The sequence below is a fragment of the Lampetra planeri genome, chromosome 20 (genome assembly GCF_965212315.1).
Source record: "Lampetra planeri chromosome 20, kcLamPlan1.2.h2, whole genome shotgun sequence".
Lineage (NCBI taxonomy): Eukaryota > Metazoa > Chordata > Hyperoartia > Petromyzontiformes > Petromyzontidae > Lampetra > Lampetra planeri.
In genome coordinates, this window is record NC_136126.1 from 12152194 (window position 1) to 12178996 (window position 26803).

Below are 26803 nucleotides of genomic sequence, written 5' to 3' on the forward strand. Positions count from 1 at the left end.
CGTGCAAATCTTTCGGTCGTTTTTTAACCCACTTCCCGTGATCCAATCGAGCTGACATTTTCCACACAGACTCGTTGTGCCAGACAATTATTGTTCGTGAAAAAAAATTCCCAAAATTTTACACTTTTTAGGCAAAAAAAAATGATTTTACATATATTCAAATAGAACGCATTCATGGCTTTGGCTGAACGTCAGAGTGTAAGAGCCCAGAGCGTAACCCCTCCACAGGCCGTGGCGGAGTAGCGCAGTTGGTAGCGCCCTCGCTTCCCATGCCAAAGGTCGCGGGATGGATCCCCGCGTCCTCCACAGGCGAATATATTTTTAAATCCTTTATATTAAGTTCGCTTGCTTGCTTGCGTGCTTGCTTGCGTGCTTGCTTACGACCGTGCAAATCCTTCGGTCGTTTTTTAACCCACTTCCCGTGATCCAATCGAGCTGACATTTTCCACACAGACTCGTTGTGCGAGACAATTAATGTTCGTGAAAAAAAAATTCCCAAAATTTTACACTTTTTAGGCAAAAAAAAATGTATTTTACATATATTCAAATAGAACTCATTCACAGTATAAGAGCCCAGAGCGTAACCCCTCCACAGGCCGTGGCGGAGTAGCGCAGTTGGTAGCGCCCTCGCTTCCCATGCCAAAGGTCGTGGGATCGATCCCCGCGTCCTCCACAGGCGAATATATTTTTAAATCCTTTATATTAAGTTCGCTGCCACGCATATAAAGGATTTATAGTGAAAAACTTTGTTTTTACGGGTTATACTTATTTGTTTTGACCAGGTAAGGCTCACTGAGCTATATCGCTCTTTTTCTGAAATTTACAGCAGCCACATACTCTAAACGTGTGATGTTGATTCAAAATGTGGAGGGAAAAACCAGAGGACCTGGAGAAAAATCCACGCTTCCGCCAATGGGAGAATATGCAAACTCCATGGGGAGAACAGTTAAATTTAGCTCCAGACGTTCTTCTGCGGTTCTGAGTGGGCTTCCTCCCACAAGCGAACGGAGAAAGTTTGCGATTACACCGTAAAATAATGGCCCACGTGGAAACTCAGGAGGCCACGGGACGACCAACTCGTTGAGTTCAGCGCCGTCCAAAGAAGGGTCCCCCCCACCCCGCTCAACCCCCTGTGCTGAGCTAAGCAAGGCCGGAACACACTCGCCCGGCCACCGCTCCCCCCCCACCACCCCCGACTCCTCCGCACATCCGCTTGGTCACTCGCACAAAAGCGGCCACTGCACTCTTCCATCGCGGGGGCACACTTCCAGCTGAGCTCATTATCCCTAACGATCATTAACGCGATTCCCTGCGAGGGGCGCCCCTTTCACCGTGACCCCACCGTGACCCGACCGCACCCCACCGCGACCCACCCCGCCCCACCCTCTTCTGCCGTCTCAGGTGAAGCCTGGCACATGCGTTGTGATATCTTTGCCACTGCTGCGGTCAGCAAAAAAGCTCATCTAATTGAATGAAGGGCACGAGTGGCCAGCAGGCATTACTGTCCTGGACTTAATCACAGTCTTGTAAACTATGGTGGGAATGCGTTTGTTGCCTTAAATAACATGAGACTACTTTACGTTAAGACTCTAGGCTGATAAAGCCTTGCTTTTCTGCTCCCACGCGTGTGTTTTTGCAAAGTTGTGCGGGAGCCACCGATGAGAATCTGATCGCCAAAATGTTTTCCGTTCCACTGCAGTCATTTTTATTGCCTTGATATTTATGGGGACTCCCAATAAAAACCCCTGAGAAAAAATGTTTTCGCCGTTTATGAAAGCCCTGCTTTTTATAATTATTTCACACTTCGGGATATGACCAGTGCCTCAACCAAAATATCTACACAATGGGATATTGTTTTACATTCTCCCGATTCTTTTTAAAAGGCAGCCAAAAACTTAAGCTCGCTCACCACGCGGCTCTGCGACCCGTATTATATGCTCCCCAAGTTTGGCCGTCACGAGCACCAGGCAAACGTATTTACAGGAAAGGAGCGGCGAAGATGCCAAAGAAAACACGGCACGAGTAGAATCCCATCCTCTTCACGCCGAAACGCCGCGCGGAACGCCGACGATCCAAACGAAGACTACCCAAAGTTCCGACTTTCATGAAGGGAGATCAAGACCCCCACACCCCCCCCCACGAGTGTCACGTGGTGGCAGGTGACGGCGCAACGTGACACTGTGGTGATAATGGCTTGCGGAGAAAGCCACAGCTGGCAGTTCTCCGGGCCTCGTGCCACCCGGCATGCCTCATGCCACCACCCGGCCCAGTAACTCCGCCCCCGGTATGCGACGCCGCTTGTTGCCCAGGAATGGTGGAACAGCTCAGAGCCGTAGCTGACGCGTCTCTGAACGTTGACACAAGGATATGCCAGAAGGAGCCGGCCGTTCGGCGTGCCGATGGCACACGTTCAACCGTATGAACGAGCCGCCCGAGTCCGCCAACCTCGATCGCGCGTACGCGAGACCCAACGCGCACCTCGTTTGGGAGACAGTGCAACGGAACTCGCCAAGCGACGACGGAGCTGTTAGGTCGCACCGCTACAGCGGGGCACTGCAACAAATATAGCCCACCTACAAACGCGGTTTTGTAATATTGTTACACGACGCTGCTCCGTCACGGTGGGATAGGTGAATGATGATAGACAACAAAACATTGCCTTTTTAGGAATGATGCACTGTGCGTGCTGGAGCGTGCAAAGCAGAAACAACGCACAGCGACTCGGTAGAGAGCATCACCTCCTTCCTGCACGTGTAGCGCGCATGTCTAGTGCAGCACACGTGTTGCAAGCATCAATTACCGCACAACGCCGCTGTCATTCATCTGCAGATCAGCTTGCATCAACCGTAACCCTCTGAGTAACGTGCGCACGTCAGCATACAACAACGGCAGTGTGTGCACTGCAGCTGCTAACCTCGATTTTTTTGTAGGTGCAAGGAAAGAGCCACAGCGATACTCAAACCTTCCCTTGAAGCTCACAATGGGGCCATGGACGGGGTGATACCAGCGCCCTCGCCAAAGTGCGAAGGCACATATCGCTCACAGGGTCGCCACCTGTCCGGGTGTTGTCCGGACAGTCGAGGAAACCGCCATCCGTGTCCGCGTGGCAAAAATGTATATTTGTACCGAGGTCTGGAGGAATTACGTCGCTGAAGCTTATCACATTCAACTGCACAGCTTTGACAAACCGAGGCCGACTGAGAAATGTTTCCGCGCATGGTCTCCAGTGGAAAATGTGGCAGTCCTGATTGCTCGCGTTCAGCATGCTGTGAGGCACCTCAGGGATATTACGAAATTAATGAGCCCTTTCTGTGCAGGGGATGTCCTAACTGTGTGCGCACGGGCGCGAATCGCAGCATCATTTGCAAGAGCAGATTAGCAGAGTGGGTATCGTGCCAAAGCCGGGCGTTAATTACACACGCTCGCTGGCAGGTAGCGGAACAGCAGCAGCTCTTTGTCAGCAAGGTAAGTACAGTAGAAAGGAACTACTTTACACAGCGGCAAAAAAGTACCGCTATAAATATAGAGGCTGGCAACCCACAAAGATGCAGTCACGTTTTAAAGATTACGGGAAAAATTCTAGAATACTCCAATTTAACAGTCAGGAGGGAGTTCCATCACCAGGTGGTGTGGCACCAGTCGGAAGTTCCACAACCAGGGGGTGGCACCAGTAGGGCTCTACAGTAAATGTCCCATCTATCCAAAAATGCAGCCACGATCGAGGTGTACAAAGAAGGGCACCATTGGAAGATCTTAAGGGCCCTGCCGGGGCATGCATTTTAATATCTCCTAAACACAAAGTGGAGTCACGGCCCTGTATGAGCAAAGCGAGAGGTGGGCAGCAACGAAAGAAGAAGAGGAGAGATGCGTTCAAATCACATTCATGCTACGTAGAAAGGCACATTGAATCGAATCCCAAATGCATAAAGCCTGTAATCTGGGAAGCGTGCGTCTGGCTTCTACTCATTCACCGACCTTTGGTTACTGCCGACTGACACCCCTAGACTCTTCAGACAAAGTTTGGTCAAAATCTACCGAGCTTGACAAAACGTTGCCCGTCACCCTCGTGTGAGGTGAACGCACGCACAGGCACTCGTCCGTACGGATGAGATGACTTAACAAAGAAAGATTGCATCTGGTAGGTGTTGGGACAGAAAACCCCACATCGGACCTTGGACCCTGCAGGAAAATGCGCAGATGTCAGTCGCCAACCCTGGTTTGCACTGCAAGACAGCGCTGGCTTCTGGAAGCCAAAATCCTGCCATCAGGAAAAAAACACAAGCCCACATTTTATTACCACTGATCACACTGCTGCCTTGAGAAAAATCTGTCAATTGACAAGAAACCTCCACCACAACAGGAAACCGCCGGTGCACGTTTTCTGCGCTGCGCCTTTGCCGTTTCCCTTGCGCGCCGCCCCCCGCGCTTGCGTGCCGTGCGACTGGCACGGTCGCGACATTCCGCCAGGGGGGTACACAGCAGCAGCAGTCGCCGTGGAAATTAACGCCAGTGTCAAGAAACCGACGAAACAACGCGGGGGTCTCTCTCTGCATCACGTTTCAAAGACGGCTACCGCATCATCACGCGGCGCTGCTTTCAGATGCGCTGCTGCGGCCGTCTGGAACGCTCTTCCTTCCGATATGAGGAAGCCACAGGGAGCTATGCAACTATTAAATCATCAAGACCGTAAACTCACGTCTTCAGAACTACTTTATTGTGTTCAGTTTGTTGTCCTTTCCCCGCACCTCCTAATTAGAAAAGTTTGCTACGTACAATGCGGAAGAAGTTCAGCAGACATACTTTCGTGCATATGCTGTGTGGCTCGTTAATATTCAACTCAGCGATCGGTGGGCATCGGCATCAACGCAGAAGTCGTGATGAACACCATGAGCTCCTGGCTCCCACCTGGTCAACGTCTTCAAATTCATTGCCGCCGTGTTGAATAGTTCATTTTGAGCCGAAATTTGTTTTTTGTGATGTACGTGCGCTCTGAATTATAATCTATGTCGAGGATTCTAAATATTCAATCAGTTAATTATCTTGAGTAAACATTCTTCGGCCTCCCTTTTTTATTTGCAATTAACCCGTCGCTCCCCCCATCGCCAAGAAACCAGAGTTGTAGTTGTACTACGAACGAACGCCGAGCGTGCACTTGTGAATGTTTGTAGAGGTGGTGCAGTCAAGAAAGCACTGCGCGTCATTGACATGCGCACCGCTTGAGCTTACAATCAACATCATCAGCGCCGTGGACACAAAGGCTGCTTGAGTGGGTACACAGCTGCACACAGTATTTAAACATTAACCTGTATACATATTGCTAAGGGTTAATGCTTAATGAGGTGGTCGGGCAGCTGAGAGGCCAGAATATTGTAACGTTCATACCCCCCCCCAACTGGACATCTGTGAAAGAGCTTTATAGTTCATCGGATTCTTCCTGCAGTATAAATAAATATTCTGATTCTGATATAGGAAGTCACTGGAGCTATGCACTTATAAATCTAGATTGAAGACTAATTTCTTTACAACTGATTTTTGTGTTGAGTTTGTTATCCTTCCCCCGCACCTCCAATTAGCACGGTTGGTTACGGTTACAAAAAAGTTAAACGTACATATATATATTGAGTTGGAATCAAGACAGCTGCCCATATTGTAGCAATCTGATGGTCTGGTCACCAATGACCACACAAAAAAACGATATTAAGTTTGGTTTTTGAAGTTGATTTGGCGAAATTCTAGCACGGAGAATCAAAAACAAAGCTTTAAATGTATCATCGCAAAGCGCGAATAAAGATACAAACAACCCTGAGAGGATTTCTTGGGGAGGTGGCTGTGAAAAATCTCCTGTGGGCCAACATCTGACGAACATACACACACACACGGGGTGCATGTGTTGCTCTGTGAGACCGGCAAAAAGATTCATCTCGAGGTGACAGCTCAATGGGAATACGTTTTTGGTTAAAAAAAAACAGAGATATGATCAAGTGTTAATGCTCAATAACATGTGCCCATATTGAGGCGGCGTTACAAACTAAACTATTTGTATTTCACCAGGTAAGGCCCGCTGAGCTATGTAGCTCGTTTTCAGAAGCGACCTGGCCACAAATGAAAGCTCAATGAAGTGGCTTGTCGTGTCGAAATTTACAGCAGCCAAATACTCGAAACGCACGTTTCTAACTGGACTGGTTTAGGTATTGATTTTCACTTCACAAACACATCAGCACTTAAAAATGCAACAACACATTCACGTATCAAGGACATGCTATGACTTTTAATTTTCCCATTTCATTTATTAAATTCGACTTAAATTATTAACACATCAATAATAACGGTGATATTTGTGAAATATCATATGATACGCCAATTCATCTGTTTGATTTAGGTATATCTTGTATGCCACAGGTTCACATTTACTTTAATCTACGTTACAATATGGAAAATAATACTCTCTAAAGGTCCCTTTTTAATAGGCTCTTACGACCAGCCGGATGCACTGCTACATGCCTTCGTGGGAAGACACCGTGCTACAGTGGAGTGTGATGCGGGCCCTTACATTATGTTGGGGAACGTGGGACGTAGGCCCTCACAGCGGCGCCGCGTAGCCCACGCACTCTCACCCGATGCTCGTAGCCGACGGCTGGGGCTCGCTTCCTGCTTTTATCCCGGCCAGGATGTTTCACATTAACGATGGCACACTGCCGCCAACTCCTCTGCAAGCGCACAGCCCCAACAATGGGCTCGTGTTTTTGTAGCTGTCAGAGGGGCTGCTTGCCATGGTTGTTGGGATACCGGCGGGTTTCCAACCTCTCTGCACACCGCGGACCACCGTCAATCCTCAACAGAAACGTTGCGGACTACCAGGCAGCGAAAATAATGTGCCGTTGAGTGAAGAAATAAAAAAACATTGGATCTCCAACAGTTTTGCAGATCGCTTCCCACAGCTTTGCGGAGCTCCAGTGGTCCGCAGAACAGAGGTTGGGGAACAGATGGTGTAGACCATGCGATAAATAAAATATATAATGCTAGAGGTACTCATGAGTGAATAACGGAAATAGCATGGTAAGCTTTTTGGCAAGAGCGACAACACACAGCCACCAGGATCGTAAGGAGAGGCTGCAGGGCCCTCTCAACAATAACTGCTATTCTCTTTCCATGGCTTGAAACGATGAGCTAACAAACGCCGATAGCAAAACCTCTTCTCAAAGTTATAGCGCCACAGGATTCGAGACATGATGAAGCCCAACACAGTTTGCCACAGTCATTTTAGATTACACCCTCAAGACAAATTCCCAACATACTACAGCATGGTTTTGAGCGTGGATATTCAGGTGCATGTCCTGCTAACATATATACGGCTTGATAGGGAATGCTAGTGCATTGCCTGTCCATTGAGTGGAAAACATTGTCCTTCACTTATAGAAGAAAGGCACATTGTGGCTCAAGCCGTGCTCTAGTGGGTCTCTTCGTGGAATATTCGGTCAAATTCTTCTAAATGCGCACTCTGTATGCTTGAGGAAAGTGGTGTACCTGGGGAAAAGCCACCCGCAAATGGCCCCCCTCTTCAAAATCTACTTTGTATTCTGGGTTCCTAAATAACAATTGAAAAAGAAAACGATGCAAATGGAGGCCAGGAACCCATTTTCTCTACCGCAGTCGCCTGGCCACGTCGATAAGCCAGCAGGTCTGGAGGTTCCTGGGATGTGGCCATCTCTGCCAATTGGCTTCCACCAGTCTGGCTGGACCCGGACAGTCCGAAAATTGGCATCTGTGGTCAGGTGGCAGGATTTGTACCAAGATCTGGTACCGGTGGTGTTTACCGTGTAATATTGATAGACCTGGGCTGACCCATAAATGTCCGGGTTTGGTCTACAGTGGCAAAGGGGTTAAAGCCCTAGGTGTGAGCCACAATTGCTGCCAAACTTGCCACTCTATAAGCAAAGCTTCCGGTCTGTTTATGGACTACCACACCCCTCATTGTCCCTGTGTATCTTTTTTTGTTGTAACATTATTACCCGTGCCCCTAGTGGACATCTGTGAAAAAGAGCTTCATAGCTCATATGATTCCTCCTCCAGTATAAATAAACATTCTGGTTCCGATTCTAAAACTTGGACCCCACGCGCGGACATCAGGTCTGGCTCGTAACAGTGGCACGTAGACTTGCCACCAGCGAAAGGAGGCGATGTCTGGGCAGGCCTCTGGGAAAGGAAGGAAGGGGAGCTATGGACAGGTGCCACGAGGCAGCTGTCGGCAGCCGTCCTATGGCATTGACACAAGGTGGCGGAGCAGCACTTACAACGCAATGAGTGGGGATCGTGGCCAGCTCAGATGCCAGCCGCTTCAGTCTGTCAACTCCTAACACTTGGGGAGTCTCCCCCCCCCCCCCTCTCGCCCCCTGTCAGGGCACCTTCACTGCACAGGCCCCTTGGTGACGTCTCGGGTCGCCATCTGTCTGGGTTGACCCAGACAATAGTCCGGGAATCGGCACTTGAATCGCAGCGAGATCTGGTACCAGTGTTGTGTTGAACTTCATCGAAAGAGACGACAGAGTATTGACAGAGACCTGTGCCGACCGTGACACATGTCTGGGTTTGGTCCACAGTGATGAAAGCTGGCAACCCCAGCGATGTCAGCGTCACTAGGTGGCGATTGGCGGTTATTGTATTGTACTGTTGTCGCGCAGATGGTTCGCGCCGCACATATTCCCTTTGTCTTTCACTCGTGGCAACATCAGGAAGTCGGCGACAGTGTTCGTACGAGCACAATAAGCACACTCCATATCCTACCCCGGACTTTTCTGCGCAGGCGTTTGGACGTCGTACAAACGTTGCAACCCCGCACGAACATGGGACAAGGCAGATGCAACGCGACTGCCTCGACGCCGATCGGTCACCTTTCCCCCTCCCAGAAACTCTGCAGAACGTTGAAAATCTGCAAGAGGCAGGGACAGCGGGCGAGGCTGAACGTGCCTGGAAAGGGTTGCAGCGGACGTTCGTCGTGTACTTCCAGCACGAGAGTTGAGAGTAGCAACGCGGTGTTTGAGGAGCGTGAAGCCAAGACAGGAGATGTGCCAGGCACAGACCCCAAGCAGCCATCCAAGCGAGGTGGGACGCCTGCTCTGTAACAATGCGACGATGCCATCGCTCCGCCCGTGGTACCGCGATCTCCACATGCGTCCTCGTGAATTATTCAGAACGGCCGAGGTGGCGAAGCAACAGCGGCACACGTCGCACGGGGAACTGTTGTTGCAAAGCAAACTAAAGGAGAGGTGTTGTGTGTGTGTTGGACTTCTTTCGCACTGTACATCGCCAGCCATGCTAATCGGAGGTGAAGGGGGAAGGAAAACAAACTAAACACAAAAATCTGACCCAACTCGGCTCCAGTGAGATGAGAGATGGCAGCTTACTTATTGGAGACTCGGCAATTGTCTAAAAGTTTTTTTTCAGTCATTCGCTAAACAACTAAAACAAACACTAAGCTAAATTCTCTTCGCGTTCAATGCATGTTCATATAGCAGACGTACACATTTTGAACCCATAGTCCGTAAAAATCGTGTGTTTTTCTCCATGTGAGCTCATAACAGGAGTATTTCATATGCGTGACATCCCTAAGCTTTGCTTCTCAAAACGGATGACATCACGGACGAGTCACAGCGACGACGCGCGAGTGGCTGTTGGCAGCGAGCGGCCCCGTGCCCCGCTCTCGCGTGCGCGCGACTCACGACGACGAAGGTGGCACCACGGCGCGCGCGCGCAGCACGCCAACAACGATCCCGCCTCTCACAAAACTCCGAGCGAAAACGCTCCACAGACGAAGCCTCTTTTTCCACACGCCCTAACGCCGGGCGATCGATCGGCCGAAAGTTACGGCCGCTCTGGCTCGAAACATCTTACTCGGAGCCTCGTGGAGAAGAGCAAGGAGGGGTGGTAAAGAAATAAGCAAGCAATGAAATTAGAAAATGTGCCGTTCACATCGAGTCAATAACGGCGCGACGACAGCCACCTCACCACCGCTCAGCGTGGCACGCAGAGAGGAGAGCTGCGTGGCGCCGCGAACTGTAAAGTGGTGAGCAGCGAGCGGCAAGCTGGATGAGTGGGGCGAGCGGTGAGAATGGTGAGCGAAGTGAGGAAGAGTGAGGTGAGAGGACTGAGCAGGGTGAGTGGGGTGAGCTGGATGAGCGGAGTGAATGCGGTGAGTCGGGTGAGCGGGGTCAACAAGGTTAGCGGTGTGAGCGGAGTGAGGAGGGCGAGCTGGGTGAGCGGAATGAGCAGAGTGAGCTGAGTGAGCGGGGTGAGCGCACACGTACCCCAGGTGCCCTGCAGCAGCCTGCTGCTTGGCCGTGCGTGGCTGGCCCGCTGGCCACCACCACCACCGCCGCGGAACACGTGCTTGCCCAGGAGGCGGTAGTAGCTCTTTCCTGAGCCCTTCCTAGCCAGCGGCATCTCGGCGTTCACGCGCGCGCCGCGGGCTCCCTCGCCGCGCGGCGAGCAGCAAGCTCGGAGAGCACTCGCGAGCCGTCGTCAACGCCGCCGCCGTCGCTTCTGTCGGGGGAACTCTCCACGCACCACGCTACTCCCGCCGCTTTCATTTCCCGGGCTGCCGCGGATTTTGACGTCTGTTACGTTTTAGGTTCCCGGCCACCACGGCCGCTGCCTCTGCCGCCTCCGCCCCGCGAGTCGGGGGCACGGCGCGCGAGGGGCCCCGGCAACAAAGGAAACGTGCGCAGGAGTTTCACTCGGGGGCCTGGCCCTGGGAAAAAACAGCAATCCCAAAGTTTCCGCCCCAGCGCTCGCTCCCTCCCTCCCTCCCTCCACAGGTGCATCCCATCAGGCGGCCGCAACCAATGGGACCAAAGTAACCAAAAAAAGACATTCCATTCCGAGAGCACCGCACGGCACGAGCGAGCGAGCGAGCAAGCGAGCGCGGCGTCCGTGGTTCAGCCCCACCGTCCGAGACGGAGACCTACCCCATAGTAAACGCTCATCCGCTGCCACAATTACAGAAAGAGACTCACTAATTTCTCCAGTCGAGATGAGATGTGATGATGCAAGGTGGGTTGCCGGGCCCTTAAAAGAGCCCCACAAGTGCAAATCCTTGTCCTCACCATGCGCAAACTGTAAAATCTCAGAATCTAAATATTGATTTATACTGGAGGAATCCGATGAGCTATAAAGCTTTTTCACAGACGACCAGTATGGGCGGGTAAGAATGTTACAACAAACAATACAAAAGCATAATAAACATGTCCCTGGATTTTTATTTACCTTTTTTGAGCACGGCCTAACTTAAGACAGTGTGTGTGTTCCGCTGTGAGAGAGAGAGAGAGTACAGCTGCTTTGATTGCATTTTTAAACAAATAAATATTGAATATCAAGCCTGTCTGGGCATACTGAGCACTACAAACACACATACAATACAGTGCGAGATGTAAAAAAATCATTGCAGTTTTGTAAAAATCAAAGCATCGCAAAGAATATCGTTTACCCGGATTCTAGCATTTCCCAAGAGCTTTGCGGGATGCATAACTCAATCTGGTCCACGTGACAGCCCAACCCATGCGGTCACGGTGAGACCCAGTGGAACGTAGCGACAACACGCTACTGAACGAAATAATGGACAGTGAAAATCCTTTTCACAGAGGACACCTCCATATTTAAACATACAAACGTATTGGGCAGTACGCAACAAAAAGAAAAAGTTCGCAATCATTCTTTATTTTCCCGAGATTTGCAACCCCCCCCCCCCCCGGTCATAACATCTTGCGGGGTGGCGGTGCGTCAAAATCAGTTTAGTCACAAGACGAATGCCGGTTAAAATTGTGATTTGAGACTGTTTTATGAGAGCGGGTGTGTCATACGCTGCACCGGTGTACCGCCAATACGTCCACACGGAGAGTCACGACCACCGTGGGCGACTTCGGAGCCACATTAACACGGCAGCAAAACCGATTGTTCCCCGCATCCTGTTGGCGCCGCGAGGGATTTCTAATCGGGGTTTGGACGACACTCCATTCCGGGACTCCGTCCCACTCTGCGCTGTCAGCTCCCAGCCTGCCCGCCTGCTGTAAGTGTGCCCAAGGCAGCTGGGGGAAGGGGGGGTGTTTGGCTTGTATTGATGCAAGCGCAGAGAGAGAGAGACATCTAAGCCTGCGGGGAGAGTAAAGGGCCAAGAGCTCCCTTGCGAACAGCCACAAAAAATAAAACCACCAACTGTGCAGGCCCCCCCCCCGGCCCTCCCTCCGCACGCCTCCCTCTGTGAGCTCAGCGCTCGTCTTGAAGGAGCCGGCATCAAAAACTGTAGGAGCTCAACGCTGTACGCTACCACGATGTTAGGGCGCCGCAGTGGCCAGGAGATGTTAACTACCTTGCCTGGTATACAGTAGGTTGTGGGTTCCATCCCGACCATAACGCCTGTATATTTGGAGTTTGTGTGTCTCTCTCCCTGTGGTCGTGTGGATTTTTCTCAGGGTCCTCAGGTTTTTCCCTCTATATTTAGGATCAACATGCGTTTAGAGTATGTGGCTGCTATAAATGTCGACATGACAAGCAATTGCATTGAGCTATCGTTTTTGGCAAGGTTGCTGCTCAAAAAGCTATATAGCTCAGTGGTCCTTACCTGGTAAAGTATAAAAAAAATTGTTTAGTTTATGTGAGAATTGTGCTTATTGGTAAGTGTCGAACACTCTTGAAATTAATATATTTCACGACATTATTGCTTTGCTTAACCCAGAAATGTTCCCATTCGCATTAATGAACAGTCTAGCTGTTATGGTTCAAACAATATTAAGTGACCTACAGGAGTAGTTGGTCAAAATTGAATCGTGGTCTGGTCCCAACCATACAAATGTCGAATATCCATTCTGACCAAAGCGCACCCATGGAAATTAACAGAGCCCAGTACTCACAATGTTTCATGTATACATAGTGAAGACTCACGTGCACTGGGACACACACAACAATGCTTAATTGTATAGCCTTATACGACTATTTAGATAATTGTTGCCCGTGTCAAGCCATCATGGTAAATGATGGGACAGTGAATACAGAACCACACGCGTGGCTGCCTTTGACTCACCATCGGTAATGGTAACAAACCAAAGAAATGGTTGGCTATGTGCGGTGGGAAAGAAGTTTAACATACATACATAAAAAGACAAACATATCTCGTATAGCCTTAACAAACTGCTGGTGTAAGTGCTGTTAAGCGAGCACCTGTGAATACTGGCGCAGCTAGTAGGGGGGGGGGGCACTTGCCCCCCCAATGATCTGATCAAAATCCCTAATTTCGATCGGATCATTGGTGTTTATTAGTAATAAATCAGCATTTTTCAAACCCCACTGCCACTGTGTAGCATATTATTACGTGCCAGAGACTCTATGAGATGATAGGAGAATAGTCTGAGTCCATAATTGACAATAAGTAACGGCAAAGCGGTTATAAGTGACTCACAGAATTGTGCGCATTTGCGTATACAGTCCACGACTTCCCTGAAGGCATCAACACCTTCAGCGAGCGCGATGCCGATCACACATGGTTCGAATTTGACCCTTGATCGATGGCTGCGCCATCGCCGCACACGTGTCGAATAAAAAGCAAGGGACAAGTCCTTACATACCAACAACTCCGATCATTTTCATTGCTGGAGGGGTTGCCCCCCCTACCTGAAAATCCTGGCTCCGCCATTGCCTGTGAAGGCCGGCACGGTACACACGATGGGGTGGGTGGCCAACCCCACGCCCAACCAATTTTGTCTCCCCAGTAGCGATGCTTTTATACACTCCAACAGGTACTCAATTTAGGCTGAGTCGACCTAGGGGAGGCCCAGAACTAGGTTCAGATAATCGTCACAGGTGATGGCCATGAGCGATAACTCGGGCTGCCGGGTTCACAGCGCAGCGTGCTAAACGATACACTCCCAAGGTGACATACCACCACCACTTCAAGTAATCGTTTTATGGTGCGGAAATCGATTGGAGGGACTGGCCACATCAAGATATCAATTGTCACAGACGTTGCGATTGCTTTTGAGGATGAACCTGAATAAGGATCATAAAATATCATAATGCAATACTGAACAGTGCCACAGTTCCCCACCCGCACTCAGTCACTTGATTTGCAAAAATCTATGTGGTCTAGTTTCATCACAACAATGCAGGCATGTGGCAGCGTTCACACGGGCCTCAATCTCGGCAACGGTCAGTGGATCACGCAGCTTTCGGAGGTGAGAGGTGACTAGGCGATGGCAGTGCAGGAATTGGATTTGTGAATCCATTTGTGCAGATCCTCGTGTTTGTGGATGTTCCCCATGTACTGCCGAGTAACTTTTTGAAAAGGAGTCAGCCAAACATTCCAATAAATAACCATGCTGAAAGATCCACTTGGGACTAAGCTAAAACTATTAAACTAAACCTAAATTTCGAGTGCCACTGATATCGTGTGTGATGTGATGGACCTATTGGGTTGCTGTGAGAAATGTAAAGCCATGTAGTGAACACTTTTCAAGAAACATCTGCACAGGATTGCCAATTGAATCGCATCAAAAAAATGTTATGGAAGTGAAAGCCACCATGGCGCTCACAAAATTACTCTGCTTGCAATACTCACAAAATAAAAGATTTTTAAGGGAAGCTGAAAAAAATTATTCTCAAAGGGGAGGGTAAATTTGCGTATCGCTGCGTCAAACTGTGCTCACCCCCCACCTCTGTCGGCCGGAGCTAGTGGTGGGAATCTCACATCCCCAGGGCATGGACGACTCTCCTCGTAGGCTTGGTTATTAGAAGCAGAATGTGTGTTTATACTGGAGGAATCCAATGAGCTATAAAGCTCTTTTTCACAGATGCCGCCCAGTAGGGGCACGGGGTAAGAACGTTACAACAACAAACACTACAAACACATCAGTCGTGCAACGTACAAGAAAGGCTTGACAAATCACCCAAACACGTAAAACTAAACCATCCCCATCCTACCAGGCAAAGCCCACTGAGGTATTAACTTATTAAAGAGTTCAAATCACGTTGAATGAGATGCATCCAGCGTGTTCAAATGAATGCTTCATTTTTCGCAAAAAAAATTATTACACAAAAAATATTGCACGGTTATTTTAATGTTAAAACAACTTTCATACTAAACAACCTTTGCTTTAACAATTAGTCAGTAACAGCTGTCTGTAGCGGGAGTGTGGTATCTACTTAATTACATGCAAATCGGCACGGCCATGCGGAGCGTCTGGACACGTGCAGAGTGCTGATAAGGTTGTAATTCGGTAATGAGGATGTGTCGCTGTGTGCAGGCTCGTCTGCACGAGGACAAGAATGAAACTGCTGCCTCTGACTTACCCCCACCCCGAACTGAACGCAGGCTCGCATTCTGCCAGAACGCCAATACTCAAAAGCCTGACACCGAGGTGCCACACGGCACACACCTCGCCTGTTGTGCGCTAGATATATACTGTACACAGCAGACTCTCGATAATCCACGCTAATGACAGGGATGATGGCCGCAGATAACACTGGCCTGGACTTTTGCTGCTGTTTTAGACTAATTTCAGGGTGCTGATTCCAGATCTGATCTCAGATTTGCTCTATCACATCTCATTTTAAAATCCTTTATATTAAGTTCACTTGCTTGCTTGCGCGCTTACGACCGAGCAAATCTTTCGGTCGTTTTTTAAGCCACTTCCCGTGATCCAATCGAGCTGACATTTTGCACACAGACTCGTTGTGCGTGACAATTTATTTTCGTGAAAATTTTTTTCCAAAATTTTACACTTTTTAGGAAAAAATTAATTATATTTAATTACCAATTGCTTAATGGTGGCAGGCAATCATCTAACCCATAGGTGGCAGCCATCTCAAGCCAGAGGACGAGAGGACTCTAGCCGCCACGCATATAAAGGATTTAGAGTGAAAAACTTTTTTTATGCTATCGGCATACCCCATTTTCATTGATTTTACCCAAATTTAACTCTGTCACTTATGATTGCAAGTTGTTGCGAGTCAGTGACTGCTTTAGTGTTAAAATATGGTGCTGTATTTTTAGGATAGTGTGTTTATAATATCATTTTATGTAGATATCCACATTTATTTAATATTTTTCTTCTGCAGTTTTTATTGAAAATGCAATATTTGGTATCTCAAAAACCTGATGTGATAGACAAAAACTGATGCCAGATTTGGAATCAGCACCCCAAAATTACCTTAAAACCATTACCTTACCTTATGCCAGAAAAAGTGTGTTGACCAGTGTAATTAAACATCGCGGATTATCCAAAGATATCCATTTTACGCAGATCTGTATGCCAAAAACCACGAAAAAAGGTTTGAATTACCAATCGATGCGCGTGATTAGTGATAACACTTTCCTATTTCCGTGCAGAAGAGTCTGCCCACGAAGTGGCTAGGAGAGCCATGCTAATCAACATCAAACTCTACCCACTGTTATAAATATATGCAACTCCTGTACTGTAGAGGCGATCACGTGGATTTCGGATTAACCGACCAAACATTGGTTCGGTTTAAGCACGTGACTTGTAATAAACATTTCCAAGAATAACAATGTACAACTGCTTTATTTATGTATTTGGGCTTAAGGAAACCCCCGTGAATTATTCATTTATGTCAAAATCTCAGGCCGCGGTTAATTCTCAAATCAGATAAACCACACGCGGAAAATCGAGAGTCTCCTGTAGATTCAAGTCGAATCGAGTAGCTCAATTACAGCCAATAATTATAACAATGAAAAACAATCCACCCCACAAAATGTTGCGATATTATTTCATGACGCTTGTTTACCCAGGAAAGCCTCACCGAGTCTCAAGACTCTCTTTACAGGAGAGGGGGCGGCGGTCCTACCACGTGTTTTTGCAGCGGGGGGGGGGGGGGGCAATGCTGCTGCTGCTGCTGCTGCGCGTAATCCCAATTAGTGAGTAAGTTGTAGGTCAATTATGACTGTGCATGGCAACAGTGGCGAGCCGCTCGTGCGTGTGCCCTGCTGGCGGCCCTCGGAGGCTGAACGCGTCAGCGCTGCGCGAGGCCGGCTACATACGGCGAGATGTTAACTACCTCGCCCGGTATACAGGAGGTTGTGGGTTTGATTCTGATCCTGACGCCTGTTGTATATTTGGAATTTGCGTCTCTCTCCCTCCCTGTGATCGCTTGGATTTTTCTCCGGGTCCTCCAGTTTTTCCCTCCACATTTAGAATCCACATCACACGTTTAGAGTATTTGGCTGCGATACGTGTCCACTTGATGAGCCACTTCGTTGAGCTACCATTTGTGGCCAGGTTGCTTCGGAAAAAAAAGAGTTACGTAGCTCAGTGGGCCTTAGCTGCTGAAATAAAAAGTAGCTCATAGTTTAAGCTGTTATCTCCCTCTGAGGACAGTTTAGTTTACGTACGGTGCGAAAGAAGTTCTACGAACATACAAAGTGCTCCTTGACATGTCCAGGGCTGTGAAGTAAAATATTATTTTCTATTAAATTAATTCCTCCCGATAATTATGAGAGTGGGGATCTATGAGTGTAACCCCTGTATAATAACTGATTCTGTGGAATACAGAAATCTATCATATATTTCACATGACACGTAGACTATATCTTCACATCGGCTCATAATGTCAGTTATTGCATCCATTAGCAAGGCTTTCATAACAACCTAATCATACCTTCATTTGTCTTCATTAGTTGATACAATAGAACACCATCAATTTGGATAATTGTATCATTTCTGGCACGATGGATGATTGGATTTCCATTAAAAGGGGCACTCTAAATGGTGACATCGATAAATGTCACAGAGGTAACACAATACACTCAATGGGTAAATGCAAAATCAGCGATCGTGGCACGAGGTGTGGTACGGTGAAGAGAGACAGAGCTCGGAGGAGGAAGATACACCCAAAATAGTGGACTAGACACGGAGAATTCACGAGTCTATTTCATGAACCGGCAAACAACAACGTTGTTATTGTGAGAAAAAAACTGCCTGCCAATGGATTCTGTTTTATCCCTGTTGACGTACGTCTAGGCTTGTTCAAACCGGAAAAAAACCACCAGTTCCATCAACAACAAAAAATCTGGCCTGGTGCGCAGGTCACTTGGACCGACCTCTACTTTGCACAATTCCCAAAAAGGTTTTGGGGGATCTCCTGGCGGGGCGGTGCCAGCTGAAGGGGACGCGTGAGCCACAGCGAAGCCTCGCGTTGCGCTCCGAACGGCGCTCTATCCGAAGCGCATGCCGGCTCGCCGCGCGAGAGGAATAACAGCGCCGGGGGAACAATCGGCGAGGCAACTGACAACGCCCCGTAGGCCCAGGAAGTGCGTGGGGGCGGCATCCGGACGATTGTTGTGGCGATGGCGGTGGCGGCGGCCTGTGGGGCGTACCGTGATCCGCAGGCCCTTCCTGCATGCCCGTCACCCCCCGCCCATGGTGAACAAACACAAGGGCCCGCGCGTTCGTGGAATCAACCCAATTGCAGGTGCTATTGTCAGCACGAGGTCGTTCCGTGTACGCACACGGCAACGGTAGCGAGTGTCATCGATTCAGAAGCGTTGAGATTTTCGGCGTTGCGTTGTTTGTCCATCGCTGTGCGCCACTGCCGTTACGCAGACCTTCCATTTGTCATCACAACTTCGTTCAAAAGCTGTTACACATCACAGCCCACGCCACATAGGAATTGACCCCAATGCGTGAACGCGAATCTTCACGCAGCATCCAGGAGTACAGCATCCTTTAGGGAGCAACCTTACCACGGCCACTACTGTGCATTTTATCGAAGCTAATTCGTAGTTCAGTCAAAGCTTATGTCAACTATAAGCACCTGTCCCCAGCTTCACAATCATATCTTCCCAAAAAATCGTTGGTTAATGTACGATTGTCTAAATACAATAACAGATGCAATACAAAGAACACAACACAATAAGAATGCTCTTTGTTGACACAATTCGACTTGTGAGCGCGAGGCATGTGGAAGGAAACCGGAACATCTAAAAATTGCCATGCATGCAAGGAGATGACACTCCACACATATGGATTCAATAATCCATGACTGTACTGGTGCCTCTTGGCCACCTCGCAGTGCAAACGTGCGACCTCTCCCATCAAAGTGGTGTCCGTCCCCTGCACCTTCGATTAACACGGGTAGCTACGCACGGTGTGAAAGAAGTTCAACATACATACACATATATAATACAGGTAGGAACCACAGGTTCCACACTGCCCACCAGGGATTATTTGTATGTCTGTCGTGCATATTTGTCTATCGTGCACGAATGCGCTGTCCAACCAAGTTCCTATCTCCCCACTCCGAAGGAACGTGTTGCCTACGCGTTCCGTATATATGTTGAACCTCTTTCGCACCGTACGTAGCCGACAGTGCTAATCGGAGGTGCGGGGGAAGTACAACAACCCGCCCAAAGTGAACAAACATAAGAGCATGCAAGCATGCATAAAATATAACATTGATTTTATAATAGATTTTGTTAGGGCCTCCTTCAATCCACATGCCTGCATATAAATACTCTGGTTAATATTTGTACGCGCAGTACCGTATTTACAGACTCAGACATGACATGTGTTTGATGTCATTCAGTGAATGTGCAGCCGCCCATTCCCACTCTCCTGTCTTAGGTGCGCAGCACCTTGTGATATACTGCATTGCATTTCATGTTTCACAAAGTAGATGTACTGTTGCAGCACACACACACACGCGCTGCATTTACTGCACGTGCTCGACTTGCCCTGCACATTGCGTGCCACTTCACGTTCCACAACAACCGTAAAACACGCACCATGAACGCACCCATTATATCGTGTCCCAAACACACTGGCAGCGCCACAGAAACGTCTCCGTGCAAGAAGAAACGGGCGCACAGCCTCTGCCCACGCACGACCACGTTCGCGTGCGTGTCATCCACCGCGATAATCGTTCAGTCAGCATTAAAAGCTGTTACGGTGCTCAAGTGCATATTTTTGTTGTTGCATTTATTTTACCCATAATCAGAGCAATGGGCGTGAAATCAGTTCACAAACTTAAGCATGAGAAAATTCCCCCTGCCCCCCCCCCTTCCGCCAAATATGACAGCGCCCCCCCCACTCCGCTGATTACTTGCTCAGGAAACGCCGGCGAGATTACACATTGGCTACGCCGATGGCCATAGGTGGGCCATACATGGGCCATAGCGTGGCGGTGCCATTGCCACAGCGGTATAATTGCCCGCATTGTATACGGCAGAGATTATCCACGCGTGGAGGAGCGAGGCAGGCAACACGGGCGAAGATTCTCCCTCAATCACTGGACGTGGCCACCTTTAACCCCCTCGAAGCGCTCCCACAAAAACCCCCTCCCCCCCTGCCCTCTGCGTCCGCACGGGCCGAGCGTACTCACGACCGCATGGGAGCTCTCGCGCGAGGGACGGTGGGGGGGGAGAGAGAGAGAGGGGGGGAGAGAGAGAGGGATCTGACGGTGACCGATGGCGCCAGACGCAGCGCAATCTCCCTTCCTCCATCCACGTGAACGCCAACCAAAGTGAATTTCTAACTCCGCCTCGGCGATCGTGCACTTTGGATTCTCCGCGGAGCTGAACCACAAATGAGGCCGCGGCACAAAGGGGCCCGGGGGCCTCCCTCACCAATACAATTATATATTTGTTTAAGAACATTTGATAAATGCTATTCATGAGCAATGATATTAATCGTAGTATTTCAATAAAGGCAAATTGATAAATGGGCTCGTCCGTGTTTCTCTCCTTGACCGACTGATGGTGACGTCGCTCTCGTGCGTGGCGGTGTGCCGGGGACATGCACCAGCATCCCTCCGGGGTCGATAAAATGAACACCACTTTGTGGAGGGGAAGTCGACATTCGTTGTCCTACGGAGAGACTCAGCCCCCCCTCCCCCCCGCCATAGGAACGAGGAATTGCCACCATTGGCTCAGGGCTGTAAACGGGAAATGCAATCACAGACTTCTACTCTAAAGGGCACGTCCACTTCAGCCATCTTTTCTATGGCCTCTGCGGCGGCTTCATGTAGGCCCGGGTGACGCCGATTGAAAACGAATTTCTTAAGAACTGCTTCTTCTTGTTGTTGTGTTTAGTTTGTCGTCCTTCCCCCGAACCACCAATTTGCACGGTTGGCTACATGTGGTGCGGTGCTGCACTGACAACGAGCAGAGGCAGTGCGCTGCGCACAAGCGGTTGGTTATACCTTGTGCGCGCGCTTGTCAGCATGAATGCTACGATGCAATTACATAAAAATAATCATGCAATACTCTTCATGGATTTACGGTCGGTATAAATGCGAGGGTCTACAAGAGGCATTTATGCCTTTTCCATGGCAAGGTTGTGCTCCAGAATTGCCAATATAACAAAGGAACAACAATATTATTATTCTTTGGGTCTTTCGGTAAAGTAACGTAGATAGGTAAAAAAAGAATAAAATGAACAAGAAACTACGACGTTTCCATCGCAACACAAGCGATCGCCATCAGGTGGAATAAGTATAACCCGTAAAAACAAAGTTTTTCACTATAAATCCTTTATATGCGTGGCAGCGAACTTAATATAAAGGATTTAAAAATATATTCGCCTGTGGAGGACGCGGGGATCGATCCCGCGACCTTTGGCATGGGAAGCGAGGGCGCTACGAACTGCGCTACTCCGCCACGGCCTGTGGAGGGGTTACGCTCTGGGCTCTTACACTCTGACGTTCAGCCAAAGCCATGAATGCGTTCTATTTGAATATATGTAAAATAAAAATGTTTTGCCTAAAAAGTGTAAAATTTTGGGAATTTTTTTTCACGAACAATAATTGTCTGACACAACGAGTCTGTGTGGAAAATGTCAGCTCGATTGGATCACGGGAAGTGGGTTAAAAAACGACCGAAAGATTTGCACGGTCCTAAGCAAGCAAGCAAGCACGCAAGCAAGCAAGCACGCGAACTTAATATAAAGGATTTAAAAAAGGGGGGTGATGACGGTCGCTTGTGTTTCGATCAAAAGGTCGTAGTTTCTCGTTCATTTCATTATTTTCTTAACCTCTCTGTAACTTTACCGAAAGACTCAAAGAACATGAATTCCTGCAGTCACGAAAGCTTTAAGTCAACAGTATTATTATTCCGCTTGTTTACCCAGGAAAAATAAAGCCTTGGCGAGTCTCAAGACTCGTTTTCAGGATGATCCTGCCAGGTTTTTGCAGTAGAGGGCAAAGCCGCTTCCTTGTCCGATCTGCAGGTCATTTTTCAGTCTTGGGATGTTTGGGCATTGCGTGGTGTATGTCTTTTTTCCAATGTGCTGTTGATGATAAATGTAACGTCAGAGTTATGGGAATACGTAACGTGACAATGATCACGTTTCTGATACGTCTCAGCTCTGGCTGTAAAATGAAGCTTTTCAAAGAGTGTGCATAATAATCACCTCTGGTCACCCCTCTCGCGCGTGCACAACAGACTCGTATGTAGAAAAACGAGGCGTATAACCAAGATAAATGTATCATTCGCTAAGCACAAATCTACCTAGAGTGCTATCGAGTCACACATGCCGCATTCATCAAATTGATTTCAGAGCGCCGACGTCACGCCTCACTTGCGTCCGCTCTTCACCTGCCTTCTCTCCGTGCACACGCGAGCGCCACTGCTCGCATCCACGTTCTACACGGACGAGCGCGACGGCGATTAATTAACACGTGTCTGTGTACATATTCTGTAAATGTGTTTAATATATTAGAGCCAACGCGCATCAAGAAGAAGAATTTTAACAGCGTAACCAGGATGCTTCCCCTCCTACAGCGCTTGTAATAAATGTGCTGCCCTCGTCGTTGTGCATTGAGGCACATTCATCTTGCACTCGTGGCCGTCTGGAGAGGGCTGCCACGGTGGCGAGATGTTAGCTCCCCCTCGCCCGGTATGCAGGAGGTCGTGGTTTTGATCGCGACCCTGACGCCTGCTGTATATTTGGAGGCTGCATGTCTCTCTCCGCGTTGTCGCGTGGATTTTTCTCCAGGTGCTCCGGTTTTTCTCTCCACATTTAGAATCGACATCGCGCGTTTAGAGTATTTTGCTGCTATAAATTTCCACGTGATAAGCCACTTTGTTGAGCTATCATTGGTGACGGCCAGGTCACTTCTGTAAAAGAGCTGCATAGCTCAGTGGGCCTTACCTGGTACAATAAAAAATAGTTCATAGTTTGAGATGCTATCTCCCTCTGAGAACAGGCGGCACTTTACAATGCAGGGGAGGGGGGGGGGCATGCAATGCAGCCAAACAGGCCGCAAGGAAACTACGTGGCTGGGTAGATCTGCAGGCTCCCCGCCACGCGCGTAACGCTGTGCACACGTAACGATCACAAAGCTCACAGCAAGCAAGGGGGGGGGGGGGGGCCTCTTGCTCGTCCTCGTGAGAACAACAGAACAACGACACGTTCGGTGTCCGTGCCCGCCGCATGCAAGTTGGCGTACGCAGGCCGCCCGGCGGAATGTTCGTGACTGGCATGGGGGGGGGAGGGGTATCCGATGAGTCGAGTGGTTCACTGGAAGAATCGTTCCCACCGCTTTAATTACCACAACACACGCATGCACGCACACACACACGCTGCACACGCACACACATGCTGCACACGCACGCACGCTGCTACGAAGAAGACAATCAAGACATGACCACATTGTGGTACCTTTCACAGATCAAAGGACACATTTTCAAAATGCTCCAAGAATAGATACTTTTAAATTAGCTGTGTATCTAAAGGCCTCCAACCGCCCCCCTGGAATTATTTTTGATAATACCCTCCCCTCCCCCCACCCACTCCATCCAGAAAAAAATATAACAAGAATCCCTCGATTCAATTGTAAACCTGACTCATCTCAATGCGTAGAACTGAGAAGGGAGAGGATTGTAGAATTAGACCGTGCCCTCTGCCTTCATTTCCGACTCGCCACGTCCCGGGAATTTCAGCCCGTGCGCTTAACAACCATTCCGCATTTCTCGTAGAAAGCACCACGACTACGCCTTTGTCCTTGAGTGTCCGCATCCTTGCATTTCCATCATATTGACCATAGTTCATTAAACAAATAGCACATAGACGAGTCGGGCACACATAATGTGTTTTTCCCCGAGCCTGTTGAAAATACGCATGCAGTCCGAACCACGGCACCATTACTCCTTTGTGGCATATTGCACCGTCAAAAAACACGACGAGGCAATACAGCATTACGTCTAGACTTCCCCGCACAAATCACGACAAAGGAATCTTTTATGGAAAAAAAAATACAATATGCAACGGCGCGCCCAGTGACATTTCTCAACGCTGGGCGAGACCTCAGTCAGCCTGCGCCGCCGGGTGGACGCGACGATGGATCGCCAAGGCCACCGCCGTGCAAAGACACCAATACCAACACAGCCGTCATTCGCCACTAAGTGACGGTGACATCACCACGGCGCCAGTGCCAGGCCAGGTGCACTTTTAGGCCACGTGAAGTGTCGAAGGCCCGCCGGCAGGAGGTCACGGGACGGGCCCAGGTGTCGTGGGTTGACCGACTGAGATTATCGGCAGATGCACCAGCTGTACCCCCTGCTGTGCAACCACACGTGCACATTGTCTACCATTGATCACGGTTTTTAGAAAGGCCATGGTCATTACACAGTACAAATCTAGCGGTGGTAATGTTCAGCGTAACATCCATTGGCAATGCCGTAGATGACAACACGAAAACGCACTTTTCAAAAGCGAGTTATCTGCAGTGAACGTATAGAGGCAATAATAATGCACAATAATGCACAATAGCATTACAATGGTTGCCCTGTGGATATATTGCTTCCTGCCACTGGGGTAGGCGCCTCCCAACAGAGATTAGCACCACCCATACTTAAGTGAGCGTGGAAAGAGAGTTCGGCTCTTTGACCTCGATGCGCATCACATGCAGGTAGTGTGAAGACAGGCTTAATAGAGGGGAGATAGCCTCGGACTGATAGGAAAGAGTTGTTTTGCTGTGAGCCTCTAACTTCCAACGGCCGAGCTCAGGGCTCTCCCCTTCCACTCCACTGCCTCCGCTCCCCAGCTGCTCCCTGTCCAGCAGTGACCTCCGAACTCTTGCGACATCATCTCGCTGCCACTGCTGCTGCTGCTGCTACTGCTGCCCACCGCCTTCCTCCGCTTCTCTTACCCTTCTTCTCTCAGTCTCCGCTCCCGAGATGCTTCGTCTCTTATCGCTCGTCAGCTGCCCGAGTGACACGCCCTGCCCATTCCCATTTTGATTTCCTTTGCTTTAATCACAACAGCATCAGTGACCCCCTTTTGTTGTCCTCATTTCTTAAATTTCTTAACCCATTCCTTTGCCTTACTCCTAAATACTTCTCTGGCAAACCTGTCAGAGTTTTTTTTACCCGTTTGATATCTCGGTTAGGCTAACCGGAAAAGTAACGACAATTGTCAGCTAAGGGGTCATACGCAATCCAGGCTATTGAGTAACACAGTCCGACTGAACTCCGCGTTCGAAGCCCTGTAGCTCCAGCCACATCACGGCTCGCACCCGTAGCTCCAGCTGCATCACGGCTCACACCCGTAGCTCCAAAGCATATCACGGCTCGCACCGCACAGCGCGCGTCAATCCACATTGACTCCACGTTGAACCCACGTGCAGTGGGGCGCACGGAGGGGAATTTGAAATCCATAACAGCGGCCACACACCGCCTGGTAGACAGGAGCAGACACTTGAATGGTGAAATCGGCGGTGTTTTTTATTGATAGAAAACACATTTTGATTGCTACATTGCCGTGGATATCGCCTTAATAAAGTAAGAAAATGCCACACATTTGTTGTCATTGTTTTACCGTGTCTTCATGTAAAGCACGTTTGTTTCAAATATAGGCAATATAAAAGTGACGTGACCTGTATAATCCTAGAGCCGCGCTCATTAAGAGGCCAACGAGTGCATGACGGCTCAACTATTCTGCTGCTGCGGCAGCGCGAGGCCTTCCTCCCAGAACCGGCGGAGCCCGAAAGTCAGCACAGAGATCGCGCGGAGGAGCTTCTCCTGTTGCCAGAGCTTCGTGGCTCAGTGAAGATTTCCTGCGGTCTCCCAGGCCCCCACGACTCTCCTCCCCCCCCCCCACGGCAGGAAGGGAAGCGGAGAAATGTTTTTTGTAGCTCAGCCCTGGGCAGCCCTGGTACGAAAAATTAAGATCCGCCGAGTACGCAACAGACTGGTGAGCGGTGAGCGAGTTGACAGACTGGTGAGCGGTGAGCGAGATGACAGACTGGTGAGCGGTGAGCGAGTTGACCGCACGAACTGAGTAGGCAGGAATGTGCATTGCCGTTGGCGAGCGGTGGCGCAGTGGTTAGCACGCTGTGCGACGAACCCGGCGACCAGAGTTCAATTCCCGCTCACGGCCAACACCAGTGATGATTATCTGAACGGGTCCTGCGACCCCCCTAGGTCGACTCAGCCTCAAATGAGTACCGGGTGTAGTGTGTAAAACATCGCCACCACCAGGGAGACAAAGACGGCTGGGTGTGGTGCTCACCACCCACCCTCTCGTGTGCCGTGCCGGCCTTCATAGGTACTCACCAACAGCACTCGCTCCAACAGTCTTGTAAGGCTATACAGGGGATCTTTGTCTTTGCTATAAAAGGGCAAAAGTGAGTGCATTGAGTAAGGCATGATACCAGCACTTGGAGAATGCCTTGTGTAATCTATGACACTCGATGCAAGTAACAAGTCTTGTTTGGATTACATTCCACATAACACCCCGTTAAGTCTTATCTTCTATTCGTCCATCTTCAACCAAGGTCCCTTATGTCACGTAAATATTTACATTGGGTT

The 26803-nt window shown here is 49.3% G+C and overlaps 1 protein-coding gene across 6 annotated transcripts in view; it reads right to left on the reverse strand.

Moving 5' to 3' along the window:
• The window catches only part of LOC144724456 (ras GTPase-activating protein nGAP-like), a 589022-nt gene that overhangs the window by 223802 nt on the left and 338417 nt on the right, over positions 1-26803 (reverse strand). Inside the window, exon 1 of one of the 6 annotated variants that reach the window (XM_078603595.1) lies at positions 10302-10759. The exons of the other annotated variants lie outside the window; for them this stretch is intronic. Coding sequence (XP_078459721.1) covers positions 10302-10437 — 136 coding nt within the window. The 5' untranslated portion in view covers positions 10438-10759. Of the gene's footprint in view, positions 1-10301; positions 10760-26803 lie in introns of those variants that run through there. 6 annotated transcript variants of the gene reach the window in all.